This window comes from Erinaceus europaeus, chromosome 13 (genome assembly GCF_950295315.1).
Source record: "Erinaceus europaeus chromosome 13, mEriEur2.1, whole genome shotgun sequence".
NCBI classification, from domain to species: domain Eukaryota; kingdom Metazoa; phylum Chordata; class Mammalia; order Eulipotyphla; family Erinaceidae; genus Erinaceus; species Erinaceus europaeus.
Window position 1 is genome coordinate 52,892,399 of NC_080174.1, and position 25,467 is coordinate 52,917,865.

A 25,467-nucleotide genomic window follows, 5' to 3' on the forward strand; every position below is an offset into this window, starting at 1 on the left:
CTAGACAACATCAAAGACATAAAAATTCAAGAAGCCCAGAGGGTCCCAAACAGAATTAACCCAGACCTAAAGACACCAAGACATGTCATACTTAGAATGGAAAGGAATAAGGATAAAGAAAGGATCCTCAAGGCTGCAAGAGAAAAAACAAAGAGTCACCTACAAAGGAAAACCCATAAGATTAGCAGCAGACTTCTCCATACAAACACTACAGGCCAGAAGAGAATGGCAAGATATCTATCGAGTGCTCAATGAGAAAGACTTTCAGCCAAGAATACTGTATCCTGCTAGACTGTCATTCAGACTAGATGGAGGAATCAAAACCTTCTCAGACAAGCAACAGTTGAAGGAAGCAACCATCACCAAGCCTGCCCTGAAAGAAGTTCTGAAAGGTCTCCTATAAACAACCAGACCACCACAAATAGGACATATATCAAAACACTCTAAAACTCTACAAGAATGGCGTTAAAATATCTTCAATCTTTGATATCAATAAATGTCAATGGCCTGAATTCACCTATTAAAAGACACAGAGTAGGAAGATGGATCAGAAAACACAACCCAACAATATGCTGTCTACAGGAAACCCACCTAACTCAACAAGACAAACACAGACTTAAAGTGAAAGGATGGAAAACTATTATACAAGCCAATGGCCCACAAAAAAGGGCAGGAACAGCTATTCTCATATCTGACATGATAGACTTTAAAATAGATAAGATTAAAAAAGATAGGAATGGACACTACTTAATGCTCAGATGATCAGTCAATCAAGAGGACTTAACAATTATTAACATCTATGCACCCAATGAGAAGCCATCTAAATACATCAAACTTCTACTGAAAGAGCTACAGCAATATATTAACAGTAACACAATCATAGTAGGGGACTTCAACACCCCACTCTCTCAACTTGACAGATCATCCAGGCAGAAAATCAATAAAGACATAAGGGAGGAGCTAAATGAAGAGATAGATAAACTAGAACTATTGGACATTTTCAGAGTCATTCATCCCAAGAAACTGGAATACACATTTTACTCAAATCCACATGGGTCATTCTCAAGGATAGACCATATATTAGGCCACAAAGACAGCATCAGCCAATTCAAGAGCATTGAAATCATCCCAAGCATCTTCTCAGACCACAGTGGAATTAAACTAACACTTAACAATCAACAAAAGATTAGTAACAGTGCCAAAATGTGGAAGCTCAACAGTACACTTCTTAACAACTTCTGGGCCAAAGAGGAAATCAAGGAAGAAATCAAAATGTTTCGAGAGTTCAGTGAAAATGAAGACACAAGCTATCAAAATATTTGGGACACAGCTAAAGCAGTCCTAAGAGGGAAGTTCATAACTATACAAGCACACATTAGGAAACAAGAAAAAGCACAAATAAACAGCCTGATTGCACATCTTAAAGACCTAGAAGAAGAACAACAAAGGAACCCGAAAGCAACCAGAAGGACAGAAATCACTAAAGTTAGGGCAGAAATAAATAACACTGAGAATAGGAAAACCATACAAAAGATCAACGAAAATAAATGTTGGTTCTTCAAAAGAGTAAACAAAATCGACAAACCTTTAGCCAGACTCACATAACAAAAAAGGGAGAAGACCCAAATAAATCGGATAGTAAATGAAAGAGGAGATATCACAACAGACACCGCAGAACTTCAACATATCATGCGAGGCTTCTATGAACAACTATATGCCACCAAGCTAGAGAACCTGGAAGAAATGAATGATTTCCTAGATACCTACCAACTGCCAAAACTAAGTAAAGAGGAAGTGGATAACATGAACAGGCCCATCACAGCTAATGAAATTGAAACAGTTATCAAAAATCTCCCCAAAAATAAAAGTCCTGGACCAGATGGTTTTACAAATGAATTCTACAAAACCTTCAAAGAAGAACTAATACCTCTACTTTTAAAAGTCTTCCAGAAGATTGAAGACACTGGAATACTCCCTGCCAGCTTCTATGAAGCTAACATCACTCTGATACCAAAAGCAGACAGGGACACAACCAAAAAAGAAAACTACAGACCAATATCTCTGATGAACATAGATGCGAAAATATTGAACAAAATTCTAGCCAACCGGATACAGCAGTATATCAAAAAGATTGTTCATCATGACCAAGTGGGGTTTATCCCAGGCATGCAAGGTTGGTTTAATATATGTAAATCAATCAATGTGATCCACCACATCAACAAAAGCAAGACCATAAACCACATGGTCATATCAATAGATGCAGAGAAAGCCTTTGACAAAATACAACATCCCTTTATGATCAAAACACTGCAAAAAATGGGAATAGATGGAAAACTCCTGAAGATAGTGGAGTCTATATATAGCAAACCTACAGCCAACATCATACTCAATGGTGAAAAACTGGAAGCATTTCCCCTGAGATCGGGTATTAGACAGGGCTGCCCACTATCACCATTACTATTCAACATAGTGTTGGAAGTTCTTGCCATAGCAATCAGGCAGGAACAAGGAATTCAAGGGATACAGATTGGAAGAGAAGAAGTCAAACTCTCCTTATTTGCAGATGACATGATAGTATACATGGAAAAACCTAAGGAATCCAGCAAGAAGCTTTTGGAAATCATCAGGAAATACAGTAAGGTGTCAGGCTACAAAATTAACATTCAAAAGTCAGTGGCATTCCTCTATGCAAACACTAAGCTAGAAGAAATTGAAATCCAGAAATCAATTCCATTTACTATAGCAACAAAAACAATAAAATATCTAGGAGTAAACCTAACCAAAGAAGTGAAAGAGTTGTATACTGAAAATTATGAGTCACTACTCAAGAAAAAGACACAAAGAAGTGGAAAGATATTCCATGTTCATGGGTTGGAAGAATTAACATCATCAAAATGAGTATACTACCCAGAGTCATCTACAAATTTAATGCTATCCCCATCAAGATCCCAAGCACATTTTTTAGAATAGAAAAAATGCTACAAATGTTTATTTGGAGCCAGAAAAGACCTAGAATTGCCTAAACAATCTTGAGAAAAAAGAACAGAACTGGAGGCATCACACTCCCAGATCTCAAACTATATTATAGGGCCATTGTCATCAAAACTGCTTGGTACTGGAACATGAATAGGCACACTGACCAGTGGAATAGAATTGAGAGCCCAGAAGTGAACCCCCACACCTATGGACATCTAATCTTTGACAAAGGGGCCCAGACTATTACATGGGGAAAGCAGAGTCTTCAACAAGTGGTGTTGGAAACAATGGGTAGAAACATGTAGAAGAATGAAACTGAATCACTGTATTTCACCAAATACAAAAGTAAATTCCAAGTGGATCAAGGACTTGGATGTTAGACCACAAACTATCAAATACTTAGAGGAAAATATTGGCAGAACTCTTTTCTGCATAAATTTTAAAGACATTTTCAATGAAACGAATCCAATTACAAAGAAGACTAAGGCAAGTATAAACCTATGGGACTACATCAAATTAAAAAGCTTCTTCACAGCAAAAGAAACCACTACCCAAACCAAGAGACCCCTCACAGAATGGGAGAAGATCTTTACATGTCATACATCAGGTAAGAGTTTAATAACCAACATATATAAAGAGCTTGCCAGACTGAACAATAAGACAACAAATAACCCCATCCAAAAATGGGGGGAGGACTTGGACAGAATATTCACCACAGAAGAGATCCAAAAGGCTGAGAAACACATGAAAACATGCTCCAAGTCTCTGATTGTCAGAGAAATGCAAATAAAGACAACAATGAGATACCACCACTCCTGTGAGAATGTCATACATCAGAAAAGGTAACAGCAGCAAATGCTGGAGAGGGTGTGGGGTCAAAGGAACCCTCCTGCACTGCTGGTGGGAATGTCAATTGGTCCAACCTCTGTGGAGAACAGTCTGGAAAACTCTCAGAAGGCTAGAAATGGACCTACCCTATGACCCTGCAATTCCTCTCCTGGGGATATTTCCTAAGGAACCCAACACAGCCATCCAAAAAGATCTGTGTACACATATGTTTTTGGCAGCACAATTTGTAATAGCTAAAACCTGGAAGCAACCCAGGTGTTCAACAGCAGATGAGTGGCTGAGCAAGTTGTGGTCTATATACACAATGGAATACTACTCAGCTGTAAAAAATGGTGACTTCACCATTTTCAGCCGATCTTGGATGGACCTTGAAAAAATCATGTTGAGTGAAATAAGTCAGAAACAGAAGGATGAATATGGGATGATCTCACTCTCAGGCAGAAGTTGAAAAACAAGATCAGAAAAGAAAACAGAAGTAGAACCTGAACTGGAATTGGTGTATTGCACCCAAGTAAAAGACTCTGGGGTGGTTGGGTGGGTGGGTGGCGAGAATACAGGTCCATGAAGGATGATAATTGACATAGTGGGGGGTTGTATTGTTAAATGGGAAACTGGGGAATGTTATGCATGTAAAAACTATTGTATTTACTGTTGAATGTAAAACATTAATTCCCCAATAAAGAAATAAATTTTTTAAAAAAATGGAAAAAAAAAAGATAGCATAATAGTTATGCAAAGAGACTCTCAAGTCCTAGATTCAATCCCCCACACTTCCATAAACCAGAGCTGATAAGTGCTTTGGTTAAAATAATAATAATAAAGAAATCACAACAACAGTGTTATGATCATACATACCATCACTGAACCACAAATAGGAGCCTGGGAGATAGCATAATAGTCATGCAAGACTTTCATGCCTGAGACTCCAAGGTCCCAGGTTTAATTTCTTTTCTTTTTTAAATTTTATTTATTTTTTCCTCCAGGGTTGTCGCTGGGGCTCGGTGCTTGCACTACAAATCCACTGCTCCTAGAGGCCATCTTTCCTATTTTGTTGCCCTTGTTGTTGCACTTGTTGTCATTGGATAGAACAGAGAGAAATCGAGAGTAGGGGAAGACAGAGATGGGGAGAGAAGATAGACACCTGTACAACTGCTTCACTGCCTGTGAAGCGACCCCCCTGCAGGTGGGGAGCCAGGGGCTCGAATTGGGATCCTTATGCAGGCCCTTGAGCTTTGCACCATGTACACATAACCTGCTGCACTACCACCCAGTTCCCCCCAGGTTTAATTTCAACCCACCCCCTACACCACCATAAGTCAAAGTTAAGCAGTACTTTGGTAAATGGGGGTAGGGCAGGGGGGAGGGGTTGGAGGGCTGGGGGGAGTTGGTAGGGGAGGAAGAAAGAAAAGCCCAGGAGATAGCCCAGTCTTTGGTATGGCAAACATCTTGCTGTGTAGGTGCTCTGAGTTTGATCTCTAGCACATGGAACACCCTGAACAGCATTCCCCCATGGATGGTGTATCTCTCTTTCTCTCTTTTTAAAAGATTTCATGAGTGAGAGATAGAAAGAGATAGGAGAAAGAGAGAGTATGCATGTTAGGAGGTAGGGAGATAGCATAGTGGTTATGCAAAAGACTTTCATGCTTGAGGCTCTGAGGTTCCATCCCCAGGTGGATAAGCAGTGCTCTCTCCCTTCTTTCTCTGTATCTTTTTCTCTATGTATCTCTCACTAAAAGAAATAAACAATATATTTTTAAAAAGGAGAGACAGAGTGTGCTCAGAGTAGCACTCTGGAATATGCAGTGCAAGTATTGAACTTGGAACCTCATGCTTACAAGTCTAAATACTCTAATACTACACACCCACTGTGAGTCTTTAAATTTTAATCTGGGGGCTGGGCAGTGGCTCACGTGGCTGAGTACATACATTACCATGCATAAGGATTAGAGCTCAAACACCCACTCCCTAAGTGAAGGGGGAACACTTTATAAGTGGTAAAGTAGTGCTGTAGGCATCTCCTCCTTCCTTCTCAATTTCTCTCTGTCCTGTTGAGTGCTAAGAAAAAAGGGAAAAATGTCCACCAAGAGCAGCGGATTCATTGTGCTGGTACCAAACCCCTGAGATAACCCCTGTGAAAAATAAATAAATGGGGAGTCGGGTGGTGGCACAGCGGGTTAAGCGCACGTGGCGCAAAGCGCAAAGACTGCTGTAATGATCCCAGTTCAAGCCCCCGGCTCCCCACCTGCAGGGGAGTCGCTTCACAGGCGGTGAAGCAGGTCTGCAGGTGTCTGTCTTTCTCTCCTCCTCTCTGTCTTCCCCTACTCTCTCCATTTCTCTCTGTCCTATCCAACAACAACGATATCAGTAACAACAACAATAAAGCAACAAAAGGGAATAAATAAAATATTTTTAAAAAGAAAAATAAATAAGTGTAAAAAAAAAAGAAAAGAATCTAAATTCACCATTTTTCAAAGATTTTTTTAAATTTTATTATAAGAAGATGAGAGAAAAGGGAATGAAACTGAGAAAAAGAGAGCGAGAGAGCCAGAGGACTGCTCAGCTCAGGCTGAGGTGTTGCCAGGAGTTGAACCATCAGCCTCTGAGGCTGTTGGTTCTAATAGGCTGTTGCTCTAATAGGCTGAACTGTTGGGCTATTGGAAAAGTCATGACACATTCTTGCATAGAAAAACATACTAAAATATGTCATGAATTTTTCAACAACCCAATAGATCTCCACCCCTACCTCTCTTAAATAGGGACAGGAAGGTGGCTTGGTGGTATCACACACTCTAGGGTTTTCAGAAGTCATAAATATTCACAATACAAAATGTAAAGGAAAAAAAGTGGACTCAAATACCTGGTTTTGTGTGACTTGTTTCTTCCAGCTTCTCAGCTGCCAAGGTCACAGGTACCACATCTGCCTTTAGCTCTTCTTTTCCATCATTGCCCACATTTTTCACTATGACATTCACATTTACCTTCTGACCTGCCCTGGGCTTGACTGTTGGATTAGCATGCTTCCAGAAACGCTGCTTCAAGTCTTCCAGTTCTAAATCCAAACATCAATCGGTTTATCAGTTTGTCATAGTTAAATATCTTCCCTTAAAATTCCAGTGAAAAGTTAGAAGATAAGCTTTTAGCTTAATAGAGTTGTAACACACACACACACACACACAAACTCACACACACCCAAAACTCCTTTACTGCTAACAACTCCATTAAATTCATATTTTTTGCCACCAAGACTTCCCTAGGGATTCATGCCCACATGATTCCACTAAAAAGATGTAGCAAATTCTTTTTTTTTTTTTAAATCCTGGTCTCTGCACATGGTAAAGTATCTGCTCTATCAGGTGAGATATCTCTTGGTCTCTGTGTACTAAAGTATCACAGTATTTAAAAAAAAATACCTTAATTTTAAATTATTCCAGGGCTTATTTTTTCATGAGTCTCGGTCTCCTGTTTAAAAACTCCTTATTTCCAATACTGCACTATTTATTAGCAGTTTTACCCAAGGTCAAATTTAAAAAGGAAAAAGAAAACAATCAATCTGGTCAGAGATGTAATTCAGAACAGGGAGAGTTACCTAGGTGAAACTTAACATGCATCAAGAGTACGATCTGAAAAGGAAATCTCACCTATAGGTAGGCCCTATACTATACAGACAAGACAGACTCTATACAAAAAGGACTATCAGGGCCAGAGATAGAGCTCACCCAGTAGGGTACTTTCTCTGCTATCTGTGCAACCCAAGTTCAAGCCCTGGCATTACATGAGAGGAAATTTTTGTACTATGTTCTCTATTTTTTTTTCTCTCTATATATATATATATGCACATATATATGCATATATATACATATATGTTGAATGATAAGGCAGGCCTAAGAAGGCATGCATAAGAGCAAAAGGAAAAAATAACTCTTCCTCCTCCAACAATAAAAGTTCTATATAATAAGTTCTATATAATCTAGCAGCTAATTGTAATTCTTCACCCCTGTAATTTTCACTCCAGCCAGCCAGAATACTCTATGCTTTCTCTTATCTCTGTATCTTTTGCAGGTCACCCCTTCACCAAGAAAACCATCCTTTTTAGTTCTCCAAGTTGGTTATCTTCTACTTAGCTTTCAGGACTCAGTGCTGAAAGTATGACATAAAAGCATGCATTACACTAACCATCAAGTGGTGTAATGGTCTGTTTGCCTGCCTATCACTTAAAGATTTTTTTATTTTAGCCATCACACTGCTTAGCTCTGGTTTATGGTGGTGTGGGGGATTGAATCTGGGGCCTCAGGCATGAGCATCTGTTTGCACAGCCATTATGCTATCTTCCCAGCCCTCTACTATTAATAGATTCTAATGTCCTTGAGAGGAAAGAGTAAGTCTTATTTGTGCACACAGCACCAAACACCATGCTAAAATGCTTACTGTATGAGTGCAAGCATGTTGATCCTAAATTCATATATATTATGGAACAGGTTGGTTTGGAAACCCAACTTTCATGTCAAATATTACCTTTAAATGAAAAATTATTGTGAATTAAAAACAAATAAATAAATAAATAAACAAGAGCCTGCTGGGCCAGCAAGACAGCATACTTGAATAGCGTACTTGCTTTATTGTACACATAAGCCAGGTTAGAGCTGGTGCATGCCGTGTTGAAGAAAGTTTCAGCGTTATGGTCTTTTCCTCTTTCTATCTGAAAAGGTCAACCTAGAGTGGTGAAATCCGAATGACAACAAAGGGAAAAAAAAAGTAAATGCCTGCTGTGAGTCAGGTTGAATGCACACATTACATACAATGTGCAAGGACGGAGCCTGGTGTTGGCTCACCTGGTTGAGCACACGTTACAATGTGCCAGGACAAGGGTTCAACTCCCAGTTCTCACCTATAAAGGAAAGCTTTACTTGCAATGAAGCAATGCTGCAAGTGTCTCTCTTTCTCTCCCCCTCTGCAAGAGAGACTTGCTGTAAACAGTTTCATTAACAGTAGAAGCAGCATCCACTATTTGTGTGTCTCTTTATGCTATCCATTTGTAGCACGATTTCAACAAGTGATCACTGTAGTTCTGTAGCCTAGACAGTGCTAGTACCTCAGTTTCTTAAAAAATGGCTTAAAAGGGAGTCGGGCGGCAGCGCAGTGAGTCAAGCACACATGGCACAAAGCGCAAGGACTGGCGTAAGGATCCCGGTTCAAGCCCCTGGCTCCCCACCTGCAGGGGAGTTGCTTTACATGCGGTGAAGCAGATCTGCAGGTGTCTATCTTTCTCTCCCCCTCTTCTCTCCATTTCTCAATGTCCTATCCAACAACAACAACATCAATAATAACTACAACAATAAAACAACAAGGACACAAAAGAGAATAAATAAATGTAAAAAAAAATTTAAAATGGCTTAAAGAGGCCAAATAGCATACTCAAAGTTAAATGGTAAATAGCATGTCTACATCCAACCCCTGGTTTTGCTACAGAGCCCAAGCTTTTATTATATCACACGTTTTGCTAGGATGCAAAAAGAATGAACACTCCATTCTACTGAAGAGCCAGGAAGTTTATACAATGTGTTAATACTGGAGTTCTGTCTTAAAGTATCATTCATTCATTCATTTAATAAATATGGTTGTTTACAATGAGTCATGCATTGGGGAAGAGTAGAGACAGAGACGGGAACAAGAAGATCCCCACTCAAAAGTATAAAGGGGAAGATTGTGAAAAGTAATTACATCCACCTACTCTTCAAGCCTCTTTTAAGCAGCTATTGGAAGAAGCCAATCTATCCTCTAAACTTCTCAGCTCTCTACTCTAAATATTACTTTCAGCAAAGAACAAATCTCTCTTCTTTCTGCATTACTGAATTTTCCCAATCATCAGTGACATGCTCATTATAGGAGATGTCACTCACACTTTCTCTTTTGAATTATTATTACTTGCATAGTTCCTGTCACCCTAACAGAATGTAAGTAGCTTAAATGTAGGATAGATGTCAGATTTCCTTAGGTATACCCCTACAGCATATATATATATATATATATATATATATATATATATATTGAGTGAGAAAAAAATTTTGGTTTTACAATTTATTGAACAAAAACACTTCTTTATCTGCAAACTAAATAATCTTTCTTGTGACTATGAAACTGGATAATCCTTTTATGAATCACTTAATAAGACGTAACATGAAAACAGAGAGAAGATTAGAATTCAGGTTGGAGAGGCAGAAATAAGTTCCTAAGTACCACACATAATAATGTATCTATTCTACATCTTAACTTTTTTAACTGGTTTTCATTTTAAAGGACTAGATCTATTTTTCTCTTTTTAAACTGCGTGTGTGTGTCCTTGTGTGCACATGATTTCACCACTCCAGGTCAGCTTGTTCAGAGACACCACAGAACCCTGATGCTGTGGCACTCCTATGTGGTACATCAGAGTTTGAACCTGGGTCATGCACATGGCAAGGCTGGCGTTCTATCAATATCAGTTTCATCTGTAGAATAAGATCATGTGTGGCTATCCTGCCTTCTCTATACTCCACAGTGCCAACGAAACAAATCATTCTGGAGAGATTTCCCCCCAATCCAAAGGATTACCTCTGTTGGTTTCAGGTTCTTCAAGTATCACAAAGGAATCTTCATTGCCACCCAGTCGGGGTTTAATGGAAACATCAACTCCCAGTTGCTTAAGTCTCTCCAGAGTAAACTTCCTGACTTTTTCAGGTGGCACTACTGCTGCCACGCTAGCTTGCTGCCTGGGCTCTTCCACTTTCTCATCTGTTTTTTCTGCTTTTTTCAGGTCTATTTCTTCCATCAAGGGCTTTGGCTCAGATGCCACAAGTACTCCAGCTTGAAGCTCTTCACTGTCCTGGTTCTCAAGGAAGCTGGATTCCTGGTGTTCTATCGAGTTTCCTCCAAGTGAAGGTGTAGAATTGCACTGCTCCTGTTTCTCCTTAACGTCTAGCTCTTTACTTCTCAGCAAATCCTTACTGCAAGACTCATCTGATCCAGCAGTGAGCTGGTGCTCTTTTGAAACTTCAGTGTGTGCATTAACTTCCATTTCATGTCTTGTGTCTATTGTCTGCCCAGAATTTTTGTTTTGTTGGTCACTATCAACACCCGTTGTATTTGCAGTATTTATAACTTCTTTGTAATGGCTCAACTGATACTTAGAAGACCTAGAAAAGGAAAAGGAATCAGAATTAAAAATTTACATAAATATGAAAGTTTTATCCCTTAGCTCATAATGAAAGAAGTTAAATCATTTTAAGGAAGTGAGGAGCCAGAACTTTTACACCAGATGTCTGCTACTAAACCAAACATTAATGAGAATCATAATCAGAAGGAAAATAAAGTTCTTACTTTAGCAGTGACATGGCACTTCCCTGGCAAGTGGGTCGGGGTTTACGTTTAAAGAAATCATGAATGGTTTTATTCTCAGGCATATGATATGGAAGATTAAGTGCAGACTCTATAAAATAAAACAAAAAAAGAAAATGCATTTACTGTATATTCTGAAATGTCACTTCACAGTCAGTTAAGTAAACAGTAAAACCAACGTCACAACCAAAAGAAAACAATCCTAACTTAGAGATAGGATCTAAGTGCAAAAGCACTCTCTGAAAACAAAATACATTTTTTATTTTATTTAAATATTTTTTATTTAAGAAAGGAGACATTAACAGAACTGTAGGATACGAGGGGTACAGCTCCACACAATTCCCACAACCCAATCTCCATATCCCATCCCCTCCCCTGATAGCTTTCCCATTCTCTATCTCTCTGGGAGTATGGATCCAGGGTCGTTGTGGGTTGCAGGTTTTTAAACATACACGTGCAATTAAACTGACTCAGTAGTTTAGAAAAATACACTGCAAAGACCTGGGTTCGAGCCCCCACTCCCCACCTGCTCGGGAATGCTTCATGACTAGTGAAGCAGGTCTAAAAATGTCTACTTTTTGCTCTCCCTAGCTCCCCTGCCCTTCTCAATTTCTATTTTATCAAATCAAATAGAAAGAAGAAAAAAAAAAAAAGGAAAAAATGGACACCAGGAGTGGCAGATTTATAGTGCTGGCATGAGCCTCAGTGATATCCCTGATGGTATTAAAAACAAAATAATGGGAGCCGGGCGGAAGTGCAGAGGGTTAAGCGCACATAGCGCAAAGCGCAAGGACCGGCATAAGGATCCCGGTTCGAGACCCTGACTCCCCACCTGCAGGGGAGTTGCTTCACAGGTAGTGAAGCAAGTCTGCAGATGTCTGTCTTTCTTTCCTCTTCTGTCTTCCCCTCCTCTCTCCATTTCTCTCTGTCCTATACAACAACAATGACATCAATAACAACAATAATAACTACAACAATAAAACAAGGGCAACAAAGGAAAAAAAATAAATATTAAAAAAGAAAAAAGTTAAAAAAAATTTTAAAAATTAACAAAAAGCAAACAAACAAAACCACCACACTCTCACTGAATCAGATTTTCTATTCTGAGAGCCCAAGAATTTACATATGTGGAAAATTCCAAATGAAACCCTGATACTTCTGGTTCATACACAAATCAGTACAAAAGCATCCCACTTCCACTGTTACTCTGGACATCTTCTGTTGATAATAGGATCTCAAGGGCTTTAAGACAATGGTTATTTCACCCAAAAAGATTTAAATTTGATATTATAATTTAATTTACATCAAAAGTGTTACAATAAACAAAGTACTGTACAATTAAAGTTGAGTATACAATGAAATGTTATGATTTGCATTACCTCGAATAAGGCGTTGGGTCTCACTGTGCAACTGTTTTAATGCTTCTTTACTTAACTTGGCTGCCTTCCTTTCCTTGAAGAAACAAAAAATGAGACATTAACATTGTTATCTAAAAGGCTAAATACTTACCCCTTAAGAATTTGCTTTCTAAGAAAAAGCATACACTATTAAGCATATTAAGACTATTAAGCATACACTCGAGTTTACTTACTCCTAATTCTTTTTTTTTTAATTTTTTTTACATTTATTTATTTATTCATTTATTTTCCCTTTTGTTGCCCTTGTTGTTTATCATTGTTGTTGTTATTGCTGTCATCGTTGTTGGATAGGACAGAGAGAAATGGAGAGAGGAGGGGAAGACAGAGAGGGGGAGAGAAAGAGAGACACCTGCAGACCTGCTTCACCACCTGTGAAGCGACTCCCCTGCAGGTGGGGAGCCGGGGGCTCGAACCTGGATCCTTATGCTGATCTTTGTGCTTTGCGCCACCTGCGCTTAACCCGCTGAGCTACGCCCGACTCCCACTTACTCCTAATTCTTAAAGAATTAATTCAATTCATATTTGCATCACTACCACGTATAAAGTGCTAGCTGGGATACCAGGAAAATAAGATAGGTGTGATAAAATATCGATCCCTGAGAAAGCTACAATATCAAAGAGAGAGAGAGAAATCAACCTGGCAACTATATATAGTCTATCTCACCTTCCTCACGGTGCCTTTTGACAACTCACTTTCTTCTTCAAAGGAACAGACCCCACTTTCCAGAGACAGTTCTTTTTTCTAAAAGAGAAGATTCCAAGTTGATTAATACAGACAACAGTTAAAAGGAAAGAAGATGTAGCTTGCTCCATCATACTGCATTATTAATAAAGAATTGCCAAGTACAAAAAATTTTAAACAGTATTCTATAATACTTTGAAGATAAATGTCTCACATGGAGTTGAAACCCTCATTTTTTACACCATTGTATTACATTTTTCCCTAAGGAGGAACAATGCCTCCCAGGAAGCTAAAAATAATCTCAGAAAGAACATTTATTCTTCTAGACAGTGTGGACAACAAAACTTTGACTAATGCCACTCTCTAGTAGTCTTTCTACTAGCCTTGTAAGTTCATTTCTCAGCAGCTGCAGGATGATAAAATTTTTCTCTTGCTCCATTCTATTTTCTTTAAATTTTTTATTACTTTTATTTGTTTATTGAACAGACAGCCAGAAATTGAGAGGGAAGGCGGAAGGAGAGAGGGAGAGATACCTGTAACCCTGCTTCACCACTTGTGAAGCTTTCCCCCTGCAGGTAGGGACCAGGGTCTCGAACCTGGGTCCTTACACACTGTAACGTCTGCACTCAACCAGGTGTGCCAACACCCGGCCCCTCTTGCTCCATTCTATACCTGCTTTTTACATAAATTACCTGCTCCCTCCACCCCCCAACATTTCTGTAAGAGCAATGAAAATACTGGTTTCCAAACCAAATAGTATGTCTATTGCTTGAACTGTAAGATTCCAAAATTAAAAGCTGAAAAACTTGTACAGACACATTTTTCTCAGATTAAAAAGAAAGAAAGAAAGAAAGAAAGAAAGAAAGAAAGAAAGAAAGAAAGAAAGAAAGAAAGAAAGAAGGGCCAGGTAGCGTACCCAGTTGAGCACACGCTTTATGATGCACAAAGACCCGGGTTTGAGCCCCCTGCTTCCCACCTGCACAGGGGAAGTTTCATGATCAGTGAAGTAGGTCTGCAGGTGTCTATCTCCCTATGCCTTATCAAATAAATAAATACATAAATAAACAAGTCAAGGTTTCAATAGTAAATCAGAAAGTAAAGCAAAAGACAGAGCTGGTTGGCTTATAGTGATCATCTTTTACTTGCCTTATGTTTTTTCACTTTGTTTTTCACAGATGCTCTTATTGATTCTAATGACTCTTCATCTTCCAACGGAGAGTTATCTTCCTCTTCCAGCCCAGTTTCAAAAAGGTCTTTATCCACAAGAAGACAGCCACTGTCATTAAATGGATGCTTTACATCTCCTTCCTGGGTGATGCACAGAGAAAAAGAAAAATACAAATATTTAAAAATGCAACATGGCACACACTACCATATGACAATCTGCATCAGGTCAGAAAAAGCCATGTTTCACTGGCAGAGAAGTATATGGCATTCTAGAACACACTCATCAGTTCCTAATCCAAAAATCATTTTGTTGTTGTTGTTTTAGTCTAGGTAATTAAACCTGGGGCCTCTCACATTCAAACTATGTAATCTATCACTGACCTGTGTTGCCAACCCCCAGAGTTATCTGTTGAAGTCTGTGCTGACTTTATGCAACTCTCCAAAGCAAAGTTAACAATCAGTAAATATTTTTAATTCAAACTACTTGTTTAGTACTAAGTTTATAAAACTTGGAGATGGTCTTTTAGTTGATGGATACATAGAGAAATTCTCCCAGGGGGGTGGGTGGTGGTGCATAGGTTAAATGTACATTGTGCAAAGCTCAAGGACTGGCATAAGGATCTAGGTTCGAGCCCCGGGCTCCCCATCTGTGGGGAGGGGGGGTCACTTCACAAGCAGTGAAGCAGGTCTGCAGGTATCTATTTTTCCCTCTCTCTGTCTTCCCCTCCTCTCTCAATTTCTCTTTGTCCTATCCAACAACAAAACAACAGCAACAACAGTGGAAAAAAGATGGCTGCCAGGAGCAGTGGATTTGCAGTGCAGGCACTGAGCCCCAGAAATAACTTTGGAGGCAGAAAAAAAAAAAAAGGAAAAAAGAAAAACAGAAATTCTCCCTTGAAATTGTTTTTGTTTGTTTGTGACTAGGGAAAGCATCAACTGACAGAGTGTTGTACTTCCATGCCTAGGTTTCTGTCCTACCCGATACTGCATGTACAAGAGTGGTGCTCTGACTTCTTTTTCTTTCTCCTTACCTCTACCTCATGTGAAACTCTCTCACATGAGTAACAAACAGAAGAAACCTTTTGAAAAGAAAGTGTCAGGGGCCAGGTAGTGGCACACCTGGTTGGGTACATGCATTACAGTGTGAAAGGACCAGGGGTCAAGTCACCGGTCCCCACCTGCATGGGGAAGGTTTTGCAAGTGGTGAAGCAGGGCTGCAGGTGTCTCTCTGCCTCTCTCCCTCTCTATCACCCCCTTCCCTCTTGATTTCTGGCTGTTTCTATCAAACAAAATAAAGATAATAAAAATTTTTTTAAATAAATAAAAGTCTTTTCTTTATTTAGAGATTTATGTATTTACTAATGAGATAGAGAAAGAAAGAACAAAGAGAGAATCAGAGCATCTCTCTGGTACATGTAACGTTTGGGGATTGAACTCAGGACCTCAAGCTTAAAAGTTCAATGTGTTATTCATTGTGCCACCTCCTAGGTCACTGAATGTGAGTTTTCATCAGTTTTCACAATAGGTGAAGTATGGCTGCAGATGTCTCTATCTTCCCTTTCCCTATTGCTTTCACTCTGTATCCATCCAGTCAATTAAATAAATAAGCTACTAAAAATGGATTTAAAAAAGTAGTAAAGAATGACTCTCCATGCTCATAAAGAAATCAGGGGGTTGGGGGGAGTCAGGTGGTAGCGCAGCAGGTTAAATGCAGGTGGTGCAAAGCACAAGGACTGTTGTAAGGATCCCGGTTTGAGCCCCCAGATCCCCATCCACAGGGGAGTCGCTTCACAGGTGGTGAAGCAGGTCTGCAGGTGTCTCTCTTTCTCTCCCTGTCTTCCCCTCCCCTCCTCATTTCTCTCTGTCCTATCCAACGACGATGACATCAACAACAGTAACTATAACAATTAAAAAAAAAAAAAAGGGCAACAAAAGGGAAAAAAAATCAGAGGGGCTAGGTGGTGGTACACCAGGTTGAGTGCACATGTTGAGTGCACAAAGACTTGGGTTCGAGCCCCTGGACCCCACCTGTAGTGGAAAAACTTTGAGAGTGGTGAAGCAGGGCTGCAGGTCTCTCTATCTTCCCCCTCCCTTTCTATTTCTAGCTTTCTCTATCCAATGCGGAAAGATAATTAAAAAAAAAAAAAATCAGAAATCTGAATCCCAGAAGGCAGCTCAACAGCTAAAGTATTGGACTTAAAGGCATGAGGTGCCAGGACCAGGCAGTGGTGCACCTGGTTAAGCAAGGATGTAGACTCAAGCCCCTGGTCCCCGCCTGCAAGAGGAAAGCTTCACAAGTAGTGAAGCAGTACTGGAGGTGTCTCTCTATCTCTCTCCCTCTCTATCTCCTCCTCCTCTCTCAATTTCTGTCTCTATCCAATAACAAATAAAAAAATATTTTGGTGCCCGGTGGTGGCACATTTGGTTGAGGGCACATATTACAATGCGCAAGGACCTAGGGGGCTGGAACTTGGGAAAGCTTTGTGAGTGGTGAAACAGGGCTGCAGGTGTCTCTCTTCCTCTCTCCCTCCCTATCTCCCCCACTCCCCATTCTCTTGATTTCTGGCTGTCTCTATCCAATAAATAAAGATAATAAAAAAAATAAAAGAGCACGAGGCTCCAAGTTCAATACACAGCATTGTATGCACCAGAACAAAGCTTTGGTTCTCTCTCTCTCTCTCATTAATAAATAAATCTTTAATAAAATCTCTAATAAAAAAGAAAATCAGAAACCCATATATTGATAGTATTCTCCATGTATTTGAAAAGGAGAACGGAATTAACAAATTTTAAATTACTTACTTCACTACTCACAAAAAAAAAAAAAAAAAAAAGAAGAAGCTATCTGAGAGTAGAAACAACCTCAAGAACTAAAAGGAACTTTTTTTTTTTCTTTTTAAAAATTTTTTCCAGATCACTGCTAAGCTCTGGCTTATGGTGGTGCTGGGGACTGAACGTTTGGTGCCTTGGGCATGAAAGTTTTTTTCATAAACATTATGCTGTCTCCCTAGCCCCACTTTTAAACAATTATTTATCTATTAATGAGAGAACAAGAACCAGAACATCACTTCGATAGATGAGGTGCTAGGGAATGAATTCAGGGCTTCAAGTTCTGTGCTCTACCTATTTATTGCACCACCTCCCTGGCTACAAATAACAACTCTTTTCTTCCTTCCTTCTTTTGGATTTGTTCTTTTTAAAAATATTTTGGGTCGGGCGGTAGAGCAGCAAGTTAAAAAGCGCAATGACCGGCATAAGGATCCTGGTTCCAGTCCCCGGCTCCCCACCTGCAGGGGAGTCACTTCACAGGCGGTGAAACAGGTCTGCAGGTGTCTGTCTTTCTCTCCCCCTATCTTCCCCTCCTCTCTCCATTTCTCTGTCCTATCTAACAACGACATCAATAACAACAATAATAATAACTACAACAATAAAATACAAGGGCAACAAAAGGGAATAAAAAAAGATAAATTTCTAAAAAATATATATATTTTTTAATGGGGGGAGTCGGGCGGTAGCACAGTGGGTTAAGGGCTCTTGGTGCAAAGCACAAGGACCAGCGTGAGGATCCCGGTTTGAACTACTGGCTCCCCACCTTCAGGGGAGTCGCTTCACGGGCGGTGAAGCGGGTCTGCAGGTGTCTATATTTCTCTCCCTCTTTCTGTCTTCCCCTCCCCTCCATCTCTCTCTGTCCTATCTAACAATGACGACGACATGAACAACAATAATAACTACAACAATAAAACAAGGGCAACAAAAGGGAATAAATTTTTTTAAAAACCTTAAAAATAAATAAATAAATAATATTTTAATGACAGATGTATAGAAAAAAATACAGAGAAAGAGATCAGAGCACTGCTCACCTCTAGTTTACAGTGGTAACTGGGACTTGGAGCCTCAGGCATGATAGTCTTTTGCATAACCATTATGCCACTTCCCCCAGCCTCTTATTTATTGATTTTTTTTTCTACAACAATTGCTCAACTCTGGTTTATGGTGGTGTTGGGGATTGAACCTGACACCTCTAGTACCCAGGGCATTAAAGTCTTTTTGTAAAACTATTACACTATCCCCAGAGCCAGATTTATTTATTCACATGAGAGAAACACAGTATCACTCTAGTATGTGAAATGCTTTAGACTAAACTTGAGACCTCCCGACTGAGGGTCCAACAATGTATGTGCTGCACCACTTCCCAGATCTAAAATGTCATTCCAGCTTAGAAAAAGCAAATTATCCTTTAAGATGTACCTCATCTTTTGTTTCCTTATGCTTTAGTCGCCTGATTTTTTCCATCTTTTTCTCCTCTTTCTCAAGTCTTCTCTTTGACCTTATTTTTCTTCCAGTTCTTTCTTTATCAAATATAGACTTTTTTGAGCTCTTTCCTTCAGCTGGAAAGTCCACTGAGTTTTCAGATTGGAGGCCCAGCTCTAAGCAAGGTGTTATTTGGGCCTCCAGATTTTCTTGATACAAAGAATTCTCAAGGTCACTTTCATCACTGTCCACCAGAGTTTTGTAAATTCTTCTGACTTTTCCATTTTTTCCAGCATATAAATTCTCTTTATTTTTCTCATCACTGTCATAGGTAGTCTTTTCTGCAGATGCATTTGCGTCCTCTTTTTCAGAATCACTGTCATGTAGTACCGTTCTGTTTTTCGACTTCTTACTCACAAATAGTTCATCATCTGAATCTAAAGGAAACACATATTTTTTAAAAACAGATCTAATGTCACTTGGCCTTCCTCCTAGTCACACTGCTCCTAAAAAACAAAGTCAGTTATCCAAGTGATATGTCACATTGTGAAATTATGTAACTGCCACGAAGAACTATTGTAGCAAAGCAAATCTAAAAATACTTTTGAAAAAAACATTTTCCATGGAAAAATGTCTCTGACTGAGAAATGTAATAATGTGTATTTACAATGTTAAAGTTGTTCTGATGCTTCTGACAGGTGTTAAAATTCTTTTATTACAGAATGAATGCATTCAATCAGGCAATGCAGCAGTTTCTAGACACTTTGTATATATTCAATAATAAAAGTCATTTTTGAAAAGGTAGAAAGTTGGCACTGATAGTTTAGCAAGTCAAGAAAATAATGAAATCAACCCAAGCCCCATATCTATTCCTACAAATAAAAAACACTGAATATTACAAACCTCTTTCAAGCAAAGGTCCAGTTGTTTCACAGCTGCCCTGTCCACTGTCTGAAGGACTATCTGCTTCCTCTTGTAAAATAAGTTTTGGATCATTGATTTCTAGATGCACCTAGAAAATAAGAACATACTTTAACCAGCAGGTAACAGGAAGCTTTAAGTTCACACTAATACACAAATCAATCATCGGGTTAAATAAGGAAACACATATATAATGAAATGATATCAAGGATCACTGGGTATCAGCTGTAGTCCTCCCAGAGCAATTGTGGCTGGGTCCCTGCACATCCTCCTGCTCCTGCTGGCCACCTTGACCCAGGCCATGAGTCCCACAACCCTGAATGGAACAAGGGTAGTCACATTCTCACACCTGATGGGAGGCATGACAGACACCAAAGTCAGGAGAAGGGCTCTGTGTAAAGCAGGGCTCTGGATTTCACTTTCAGTGAATACAACGTAAATAACAATGTGACACATACCATAGTCATATGATGCAGGTGTTGTATGCCCACAGGCATGAAGTATCTGGACTGAACTACTTCTTGAATTTGGAGATCAGTGGAGCTACATGGAACAAGTCTCATCCCAACTTGGCTAACTGTCCCTTCTGAGTCTTTTTCCCCCAGAGCACTGCTCAGCTCTGGCTGTATGGAACCGAACCTGAGACCTCAGAGCCTCAGGTATCAGAGTTTGTTTGCATAACCATGCTGCTGTCTCCCCAACCCTAGCCATTCCTTCTATGACCAGCCTTATGTGAGGAAGAAAGCACTCTTTTCTTTCCACATATACACTGTGCCTGGGATGGGATCCATGTCCATGGTGAAGTCCAGCTGCCAAGATGCATATGGACCATGTGACAGGCTGGGTGGGCCTCCAGGTCAATCACTTCCAGAGTAAAGCTCTTAAACCTTGAGTGGGTGACCCCTTCTGGTAGAAATCCTTTAGTGCACTGGCTCCAGAAGACAAATAGAAAAGGCTTCTTCTAGGGTTACTGTCTGAACAGCTAAGGGGTTCTAACTTGTTTCTTTGTCTTGTTTTCCAAAGGCCCTAGTGCAGAGTACACATGCTCTATTCCTGTCTTAATAAAAAGTAACACTGGAGAAAAAGAAAAAAAAAGTAACAATTGCTTTAAAATAATAATAATAATAAAAAGAATGAAAGGAAGGAAGGAAAAGGGGTGGGGGTGGGGTGAGGAGGAAGACTGCATAATGGTTATGTAAAAAGCTTTCATGCTTGAGGTCCTGAGGTCCCTGGTTCAATCAATAGCACCACCAAAAACCTGAACTGCTCTATTATTATACTCTGGTGTCTCTCTCTCACTGAGAAAGAATAAATAAATAAATAAATAAAACATTCACTGTTCACCTCTGGAGGATGTTATAGTACCAACTCACTATTTTGAGTAAGGGTAAATCAATGAAAATGATCAAGTATGATTCATCTGTGTGAACTATTTTTCAATGTATCTAAATTATATGCTAATAACATCACAGAAATGTAACCCAAATGCCTGCCAACATCACAGGGTAAACTATGTGGCCTCTGTAACAATAAAGTGCAACAAAAAAGAGAGGGAGACCTATGGATTTAGATACATATATCAATTATAACAAATAGACTTTGTTTAGATCTTCTTTCAAACAAAGCACATGTATGAGTTCAAGACATCTTTTTTCTTTTCTTCTCTCTTTCCTTTTTAAATTTTTTAAAAAATTATCTTTATTTATTTATTGGATAGTCAGAAATTGAGAGGAAGGGAGAGGTAGAAAGGAAAAGAAATAGCAGCAACACTGCTTCACCACTCACAAAGCTTTCCTGCAGGTGGGGACTGGGACTTGAACTTGGTAATGTGTGCACTACATTGCATGTCCATGCCTGGTCAGAGGCCAAGAAATTTGAACACTGACTATCCATTTCATATTAACTAAGAATTCTAATTTTTGTTACAAGGCAATAATGTTGTGATTATTTTTTAAAGTTTTTATCTAAAAAGAAGTAGAATAAAATATTGGTGGATAATATGATGTCTAGAATGTGATTCTCAATGACTCATGAAGGGCTAAGTGGGTAGGGATATAGTAGAAGAAAGATTAGTATGATTTGGTGATTATTGAATGTAGGTGATGAGTTCATTATATCAACCTTTCTACATTATATTAAACATTCTAATATATATATATATATATATACATACACACACATATACATATAAACATTTGAAAAGACACAAGTAAATTATCTAAGGAGGAGTGTGTTGTATGTTAGACGACTTGACCAGTTACTAGCCAAGCATATGGATCAGCGTAAGGATCTCAGTTCGAGTCCCCAGCTCCCCACTTGCAGGGGAGTCACTTCACAGGCGGTAAACAGGTCTGCAGGTGTCTATCTTTCTCTATCTTCCCCCTCCTCTCTCGATTTCTCTCTGTCCTATCCAATAAAAATAAAAATAAAAATTGGCTGCCAGGAGCAGTGTATTAGTAGTGCCAGCACCGGGCCCCAGCGATAACCCTGGAGGGAAGGGAAGAATGAAGGAAAGACGAACTGAAGGAAGGAAGGGTAGGTAGTTAAGCCATGTCTGTGACCTTGGGAAAACTACTGCAGTTTCCAATGGAGGAAATGTGGACAAGGAACTCTCGTAGTGGGAACGGTGTGGAATTATACCTGTTATGCAATTTTGTTTTGCTTTTAATTTTTTCTTTTTCTTTCTTATTGAATAGAGACAGTGAGAAATTGAGAGGGAGGGGAGATAGAGAGGGAAAGAGACAGAGAGACACCTGCAGCCCTGCTTCATCACTCATAAAGCTTTCTCCCTGCAGGTGGGAACCAGGGGCCTGAACCCGGGTCCCTGCGCACTGTAATGTGTGCGCTTAACCAGGTGCGCCACCGCCTGACCCCTTTATCATGTAATTTTGTAAACCAATATTAAGTCACTAATAAAAATTTATTTTCATTGAGAAAAAGTTAATTACAATATTATGGATAACAAGAGTGGGGATTTTTTGAGGGGTGCCTTCCAAGACCCTGCTCACGAGGTGTGTCACCGGAGCCCGGATAAAAGAACACAACACATGTCTCAATACTGATGTCAGGTTTATGCTCGTTTCTGCCAGCGACCAGTCACCAGCCGGGAAACCCCGAAGATGTAGCATCTTTCCCCGCGCAAAGACCCTCATCCTCGCTTTACAGAGAACCCTGCCACTGCTCCCAGCGACCCCGGCCGGCCCGGGCATTCTTCTCTTGGGAGGAGCTGTAAGAGAAAGGGCTACCGCAGAGGGAAACGTGCCACACACACTATGGGCTAGGCGCCCATAATGACCCGGACGCGGGAAGTTGCAGCCGCGACCCACAGCTGAGCCGCAAGCCCCGAGGTCGAGCCGCCGCGGGGCACGCCGGGAACTGTAGTCCTCCCTGCGGGCGCGACCGACTTGGCGGAGCTCGACTACGGTCCCGGAACCCCCGGCTCCGCCGGGCCTCCGCAGCCAGGGTTGGGGGCAAATACATGGACTTACCCCAGACACTACCTCGCCCGTCATGACTCCGGTCGCCCCAGCACTCTGTTTGGGACCAAGCAGCTCCTGGGTTCTCTCAGCCTGAGCACAACTGCTCCCGCCGTTCCCAACCCGTCAGCGCCCTTTCGCGCTTTCGCGCCCAGCAAGCACGGAGACCCCACCCTCGAGGATTTGTACCAATCCGGAGGAGGCTTTCTACGTGAGGCCACGCCTTCACGCCGTCCCACCAATCACAAAGCGTCTCTGAGCTGCCTTTACAAGAATAATCTGGGTTGGGTTGGCGGGTCGCTGCTCCTCTTGTCAAAAGAGCCTGAGAGAGGTTTGGAGATTTCTTGGTTGCCAAATTCGGATCCTCTTGCTTTGCAAAACGAACTTTCCTTGTGGTGGTTTTTTGAACCTTGTTATAGTAGCTCTGCACATTCTCATCAAGCGTAATTTGAGAGGCAAACTCTCCAGGCGGGACCTGAACTGGGAGAAAACCGCTGGGGGGCCCAGTGTTCTCTCATACTTGGTTCTAGTCCGCCCCAGCCCCTACCACCCCTGGAAACTTTGGCCTTCTATGCCTTAGAGCAGTTAGATTCTACTTGCCCCTTCTTGTACATTGACACTTATTAAAAAAGAAAAGTTTTGTGGACTGCACAGATATCAATAGTATCCTTAGATAAACTTTACAGTTTAAGATTAATTTCAGGATACAGAAAATAACCACTTGTCCCACTCCTAGAGGACTAGCACAAGGCAAGAAAAACAACAGATTAAGCCTAGACAATTTTGACCCAAGAACTGTCACTGTATCTATCAGTAGTTAATATCTTTTTAACTTTTTTTTTTTTTTTTGCCTCCAGCGTTATTGCTGGGCTCGGTGCCTGCACCACGAATCTACTGCTCCTGGAGACCATTTTTCTCCCTTTTGTTGCCCTTGTTGTTTTATCATTGTTGTGGTTATTATTATTGTTGTTGTTGCTGTCGTTGGATAGGACAGAGAGAAATGGAGAGACGAGGGGAAGACAGAGAGGGGGAGAGAAAGACAGACACCTGCAGACCTGCTTCACCGCCTGTGAAGCGACTCCCCTGCAAGTGGGGAGCCGGGGACTCGAACCGGGATCCTTACGCCGGTCCTTGCTCTTAACCCGCTGTGCTACCACCGGACTCCCTGTATCTTTTTACTCTTACAACGTCCATTCATTCTCTCTTTACTTTGCCTGCTCTGCAGAAGCCGGGCTGACTTCTCTCTACTGCATTATGCTAACTCCTTTGCCCTTTGATTTCAAGTTAGTTCAAACTACTGGCCGCCATCTTACCCGATTGTTGTAAGAAAGAGATCAGAGGGCATCGGGAAGGAATGTCCACCTTTGGCCTTCCTGTTTACCACACCTTCACCTTCATTCACTTCACTCCCACAGTACTGTCTGCTAGGGGCCAGACAGTGGTGCAAACAGTAAAACCCTCAAATTACCACAGTCCTATCTACTGGAAGAGTAACCCCATTTTCCCATAACTTTTCATGTTTTAGCATTGCCAGTCCCAATCCTAGTAATCTCCTCAGTTCCAGACAATCCAGGATGGTTAGTCACCCTATTCTTTGCCTCTCCCAATTTTCTTTGAAATAAAATTTCTTGAGAGCTTGTTTGGAGGTTCTAGAAGGGGAGCGTATACCCTTGACCGACCGAAGACCGGTCCGTCTCTATTCGGGGAAGGCCGTCCTCTTCGACGGAGCGCTCAGCTTCGGAAGGGACGCACATGGAGCAGTGAGGGAGGAAGGCGACACCCGCCTAGCCAGCCAGATCAGCCGAATCAACCCTGGCGATCAATGGGGTGACAGATGTCCCAGCCAGATCGCCCTCACATCCTGAAATAAAATTTCTTGCTCCTCATTTTCATTTCTTCACATCATTTTACCATTTCATGCCCATATCTGTTGACCATCCTCTCTGCCTCTTTTTTTTTTTTTTTTTTTTTTTTTTTTGCAGCTCGGTGCCTGCATTACGAATCCACTGCTCCTGGAGGCTTTTTTCCCCCGTTTTTGTTGTCCTTGTTATTATTGATATTGTTGTCACTGCTGTTGTTGTTGGACAGGACAGAGAGAAATCGAAAGAGGAGGGGAAAACAGAGAGGGGGAAAGAAAGATAGACACCTGCTGATCGCTTCTGAAGTGACTCCCCCCGGAGGTCAGGGGCTTGATTCAGGATTAACTAAGTGCATCACCCCCCCGCCCCCATGTATTGATTTTGTGTGACAATGATAGTTCCTACTATGTGAAACATTTGCTATGTGCTTACTTTTTAATACTTAATCTCCTCTCTATCCTCCCCTCCTCTCTTAATTTTTTTTCTTTCCTATCCAA

At 40.6% G+C, this 25,467-nt stretch overlaps 1 protein-coding gene across 1 annotated transcript in view; it reads right to left on the reverse strand.

The window, feature by feature from the left end:
- CLSPN (claspin) overlaps positions 1 to 23,271 on the reverse strand; it is a 46,888-nt gene extending 23,617 nt beyond the window's left edge. The window contains exons 1-9 of the mRNA XM_060205849.1: positions 23,124 to 23,271; positions 19,618 to 19,726; positions 18,712 to 19,151; positions 14,443 to 14,604; positions 13,279 to 13,356; positions 12,576 to 12,648; positions 11,179 to 11,287; positions 10,414 to 10,994; positions 6,683 to 6,874 (exon numbers count right to left, since the gene is read on the reverse strand). Coding sequence (XP_060061832.1) covers positions 6,683 to 6,874; positions 10,414 to 10,994; positions 11,179 to 11,287; positions 12,576 to 12,648; positions 13,279 to 13,356; positions 14,443 to 14,604; positions 18,712 to 19,151; positions 19,618 to 19,726; positions 23,124 to 23,147 — 1,768 coding nt within the window. The 5' untranslated portion in view covers positions 23,148 to 23,271. The remainder of the gene's footprint in view (positions 1 to 6,682; positions 6,875 to 10,413; positions 10,995 to 11,178; positions 11,288 to 12,575; positions 12,649 to 13,278; positions 13,357 to 14,442; positions 14,605 to 18,711; positions 19,152 to 19,617; positions 19,727 to 23,123) is intronic.
- Positions 23,272 to 25,467: the final 2,196 nt, after the last annotated feature.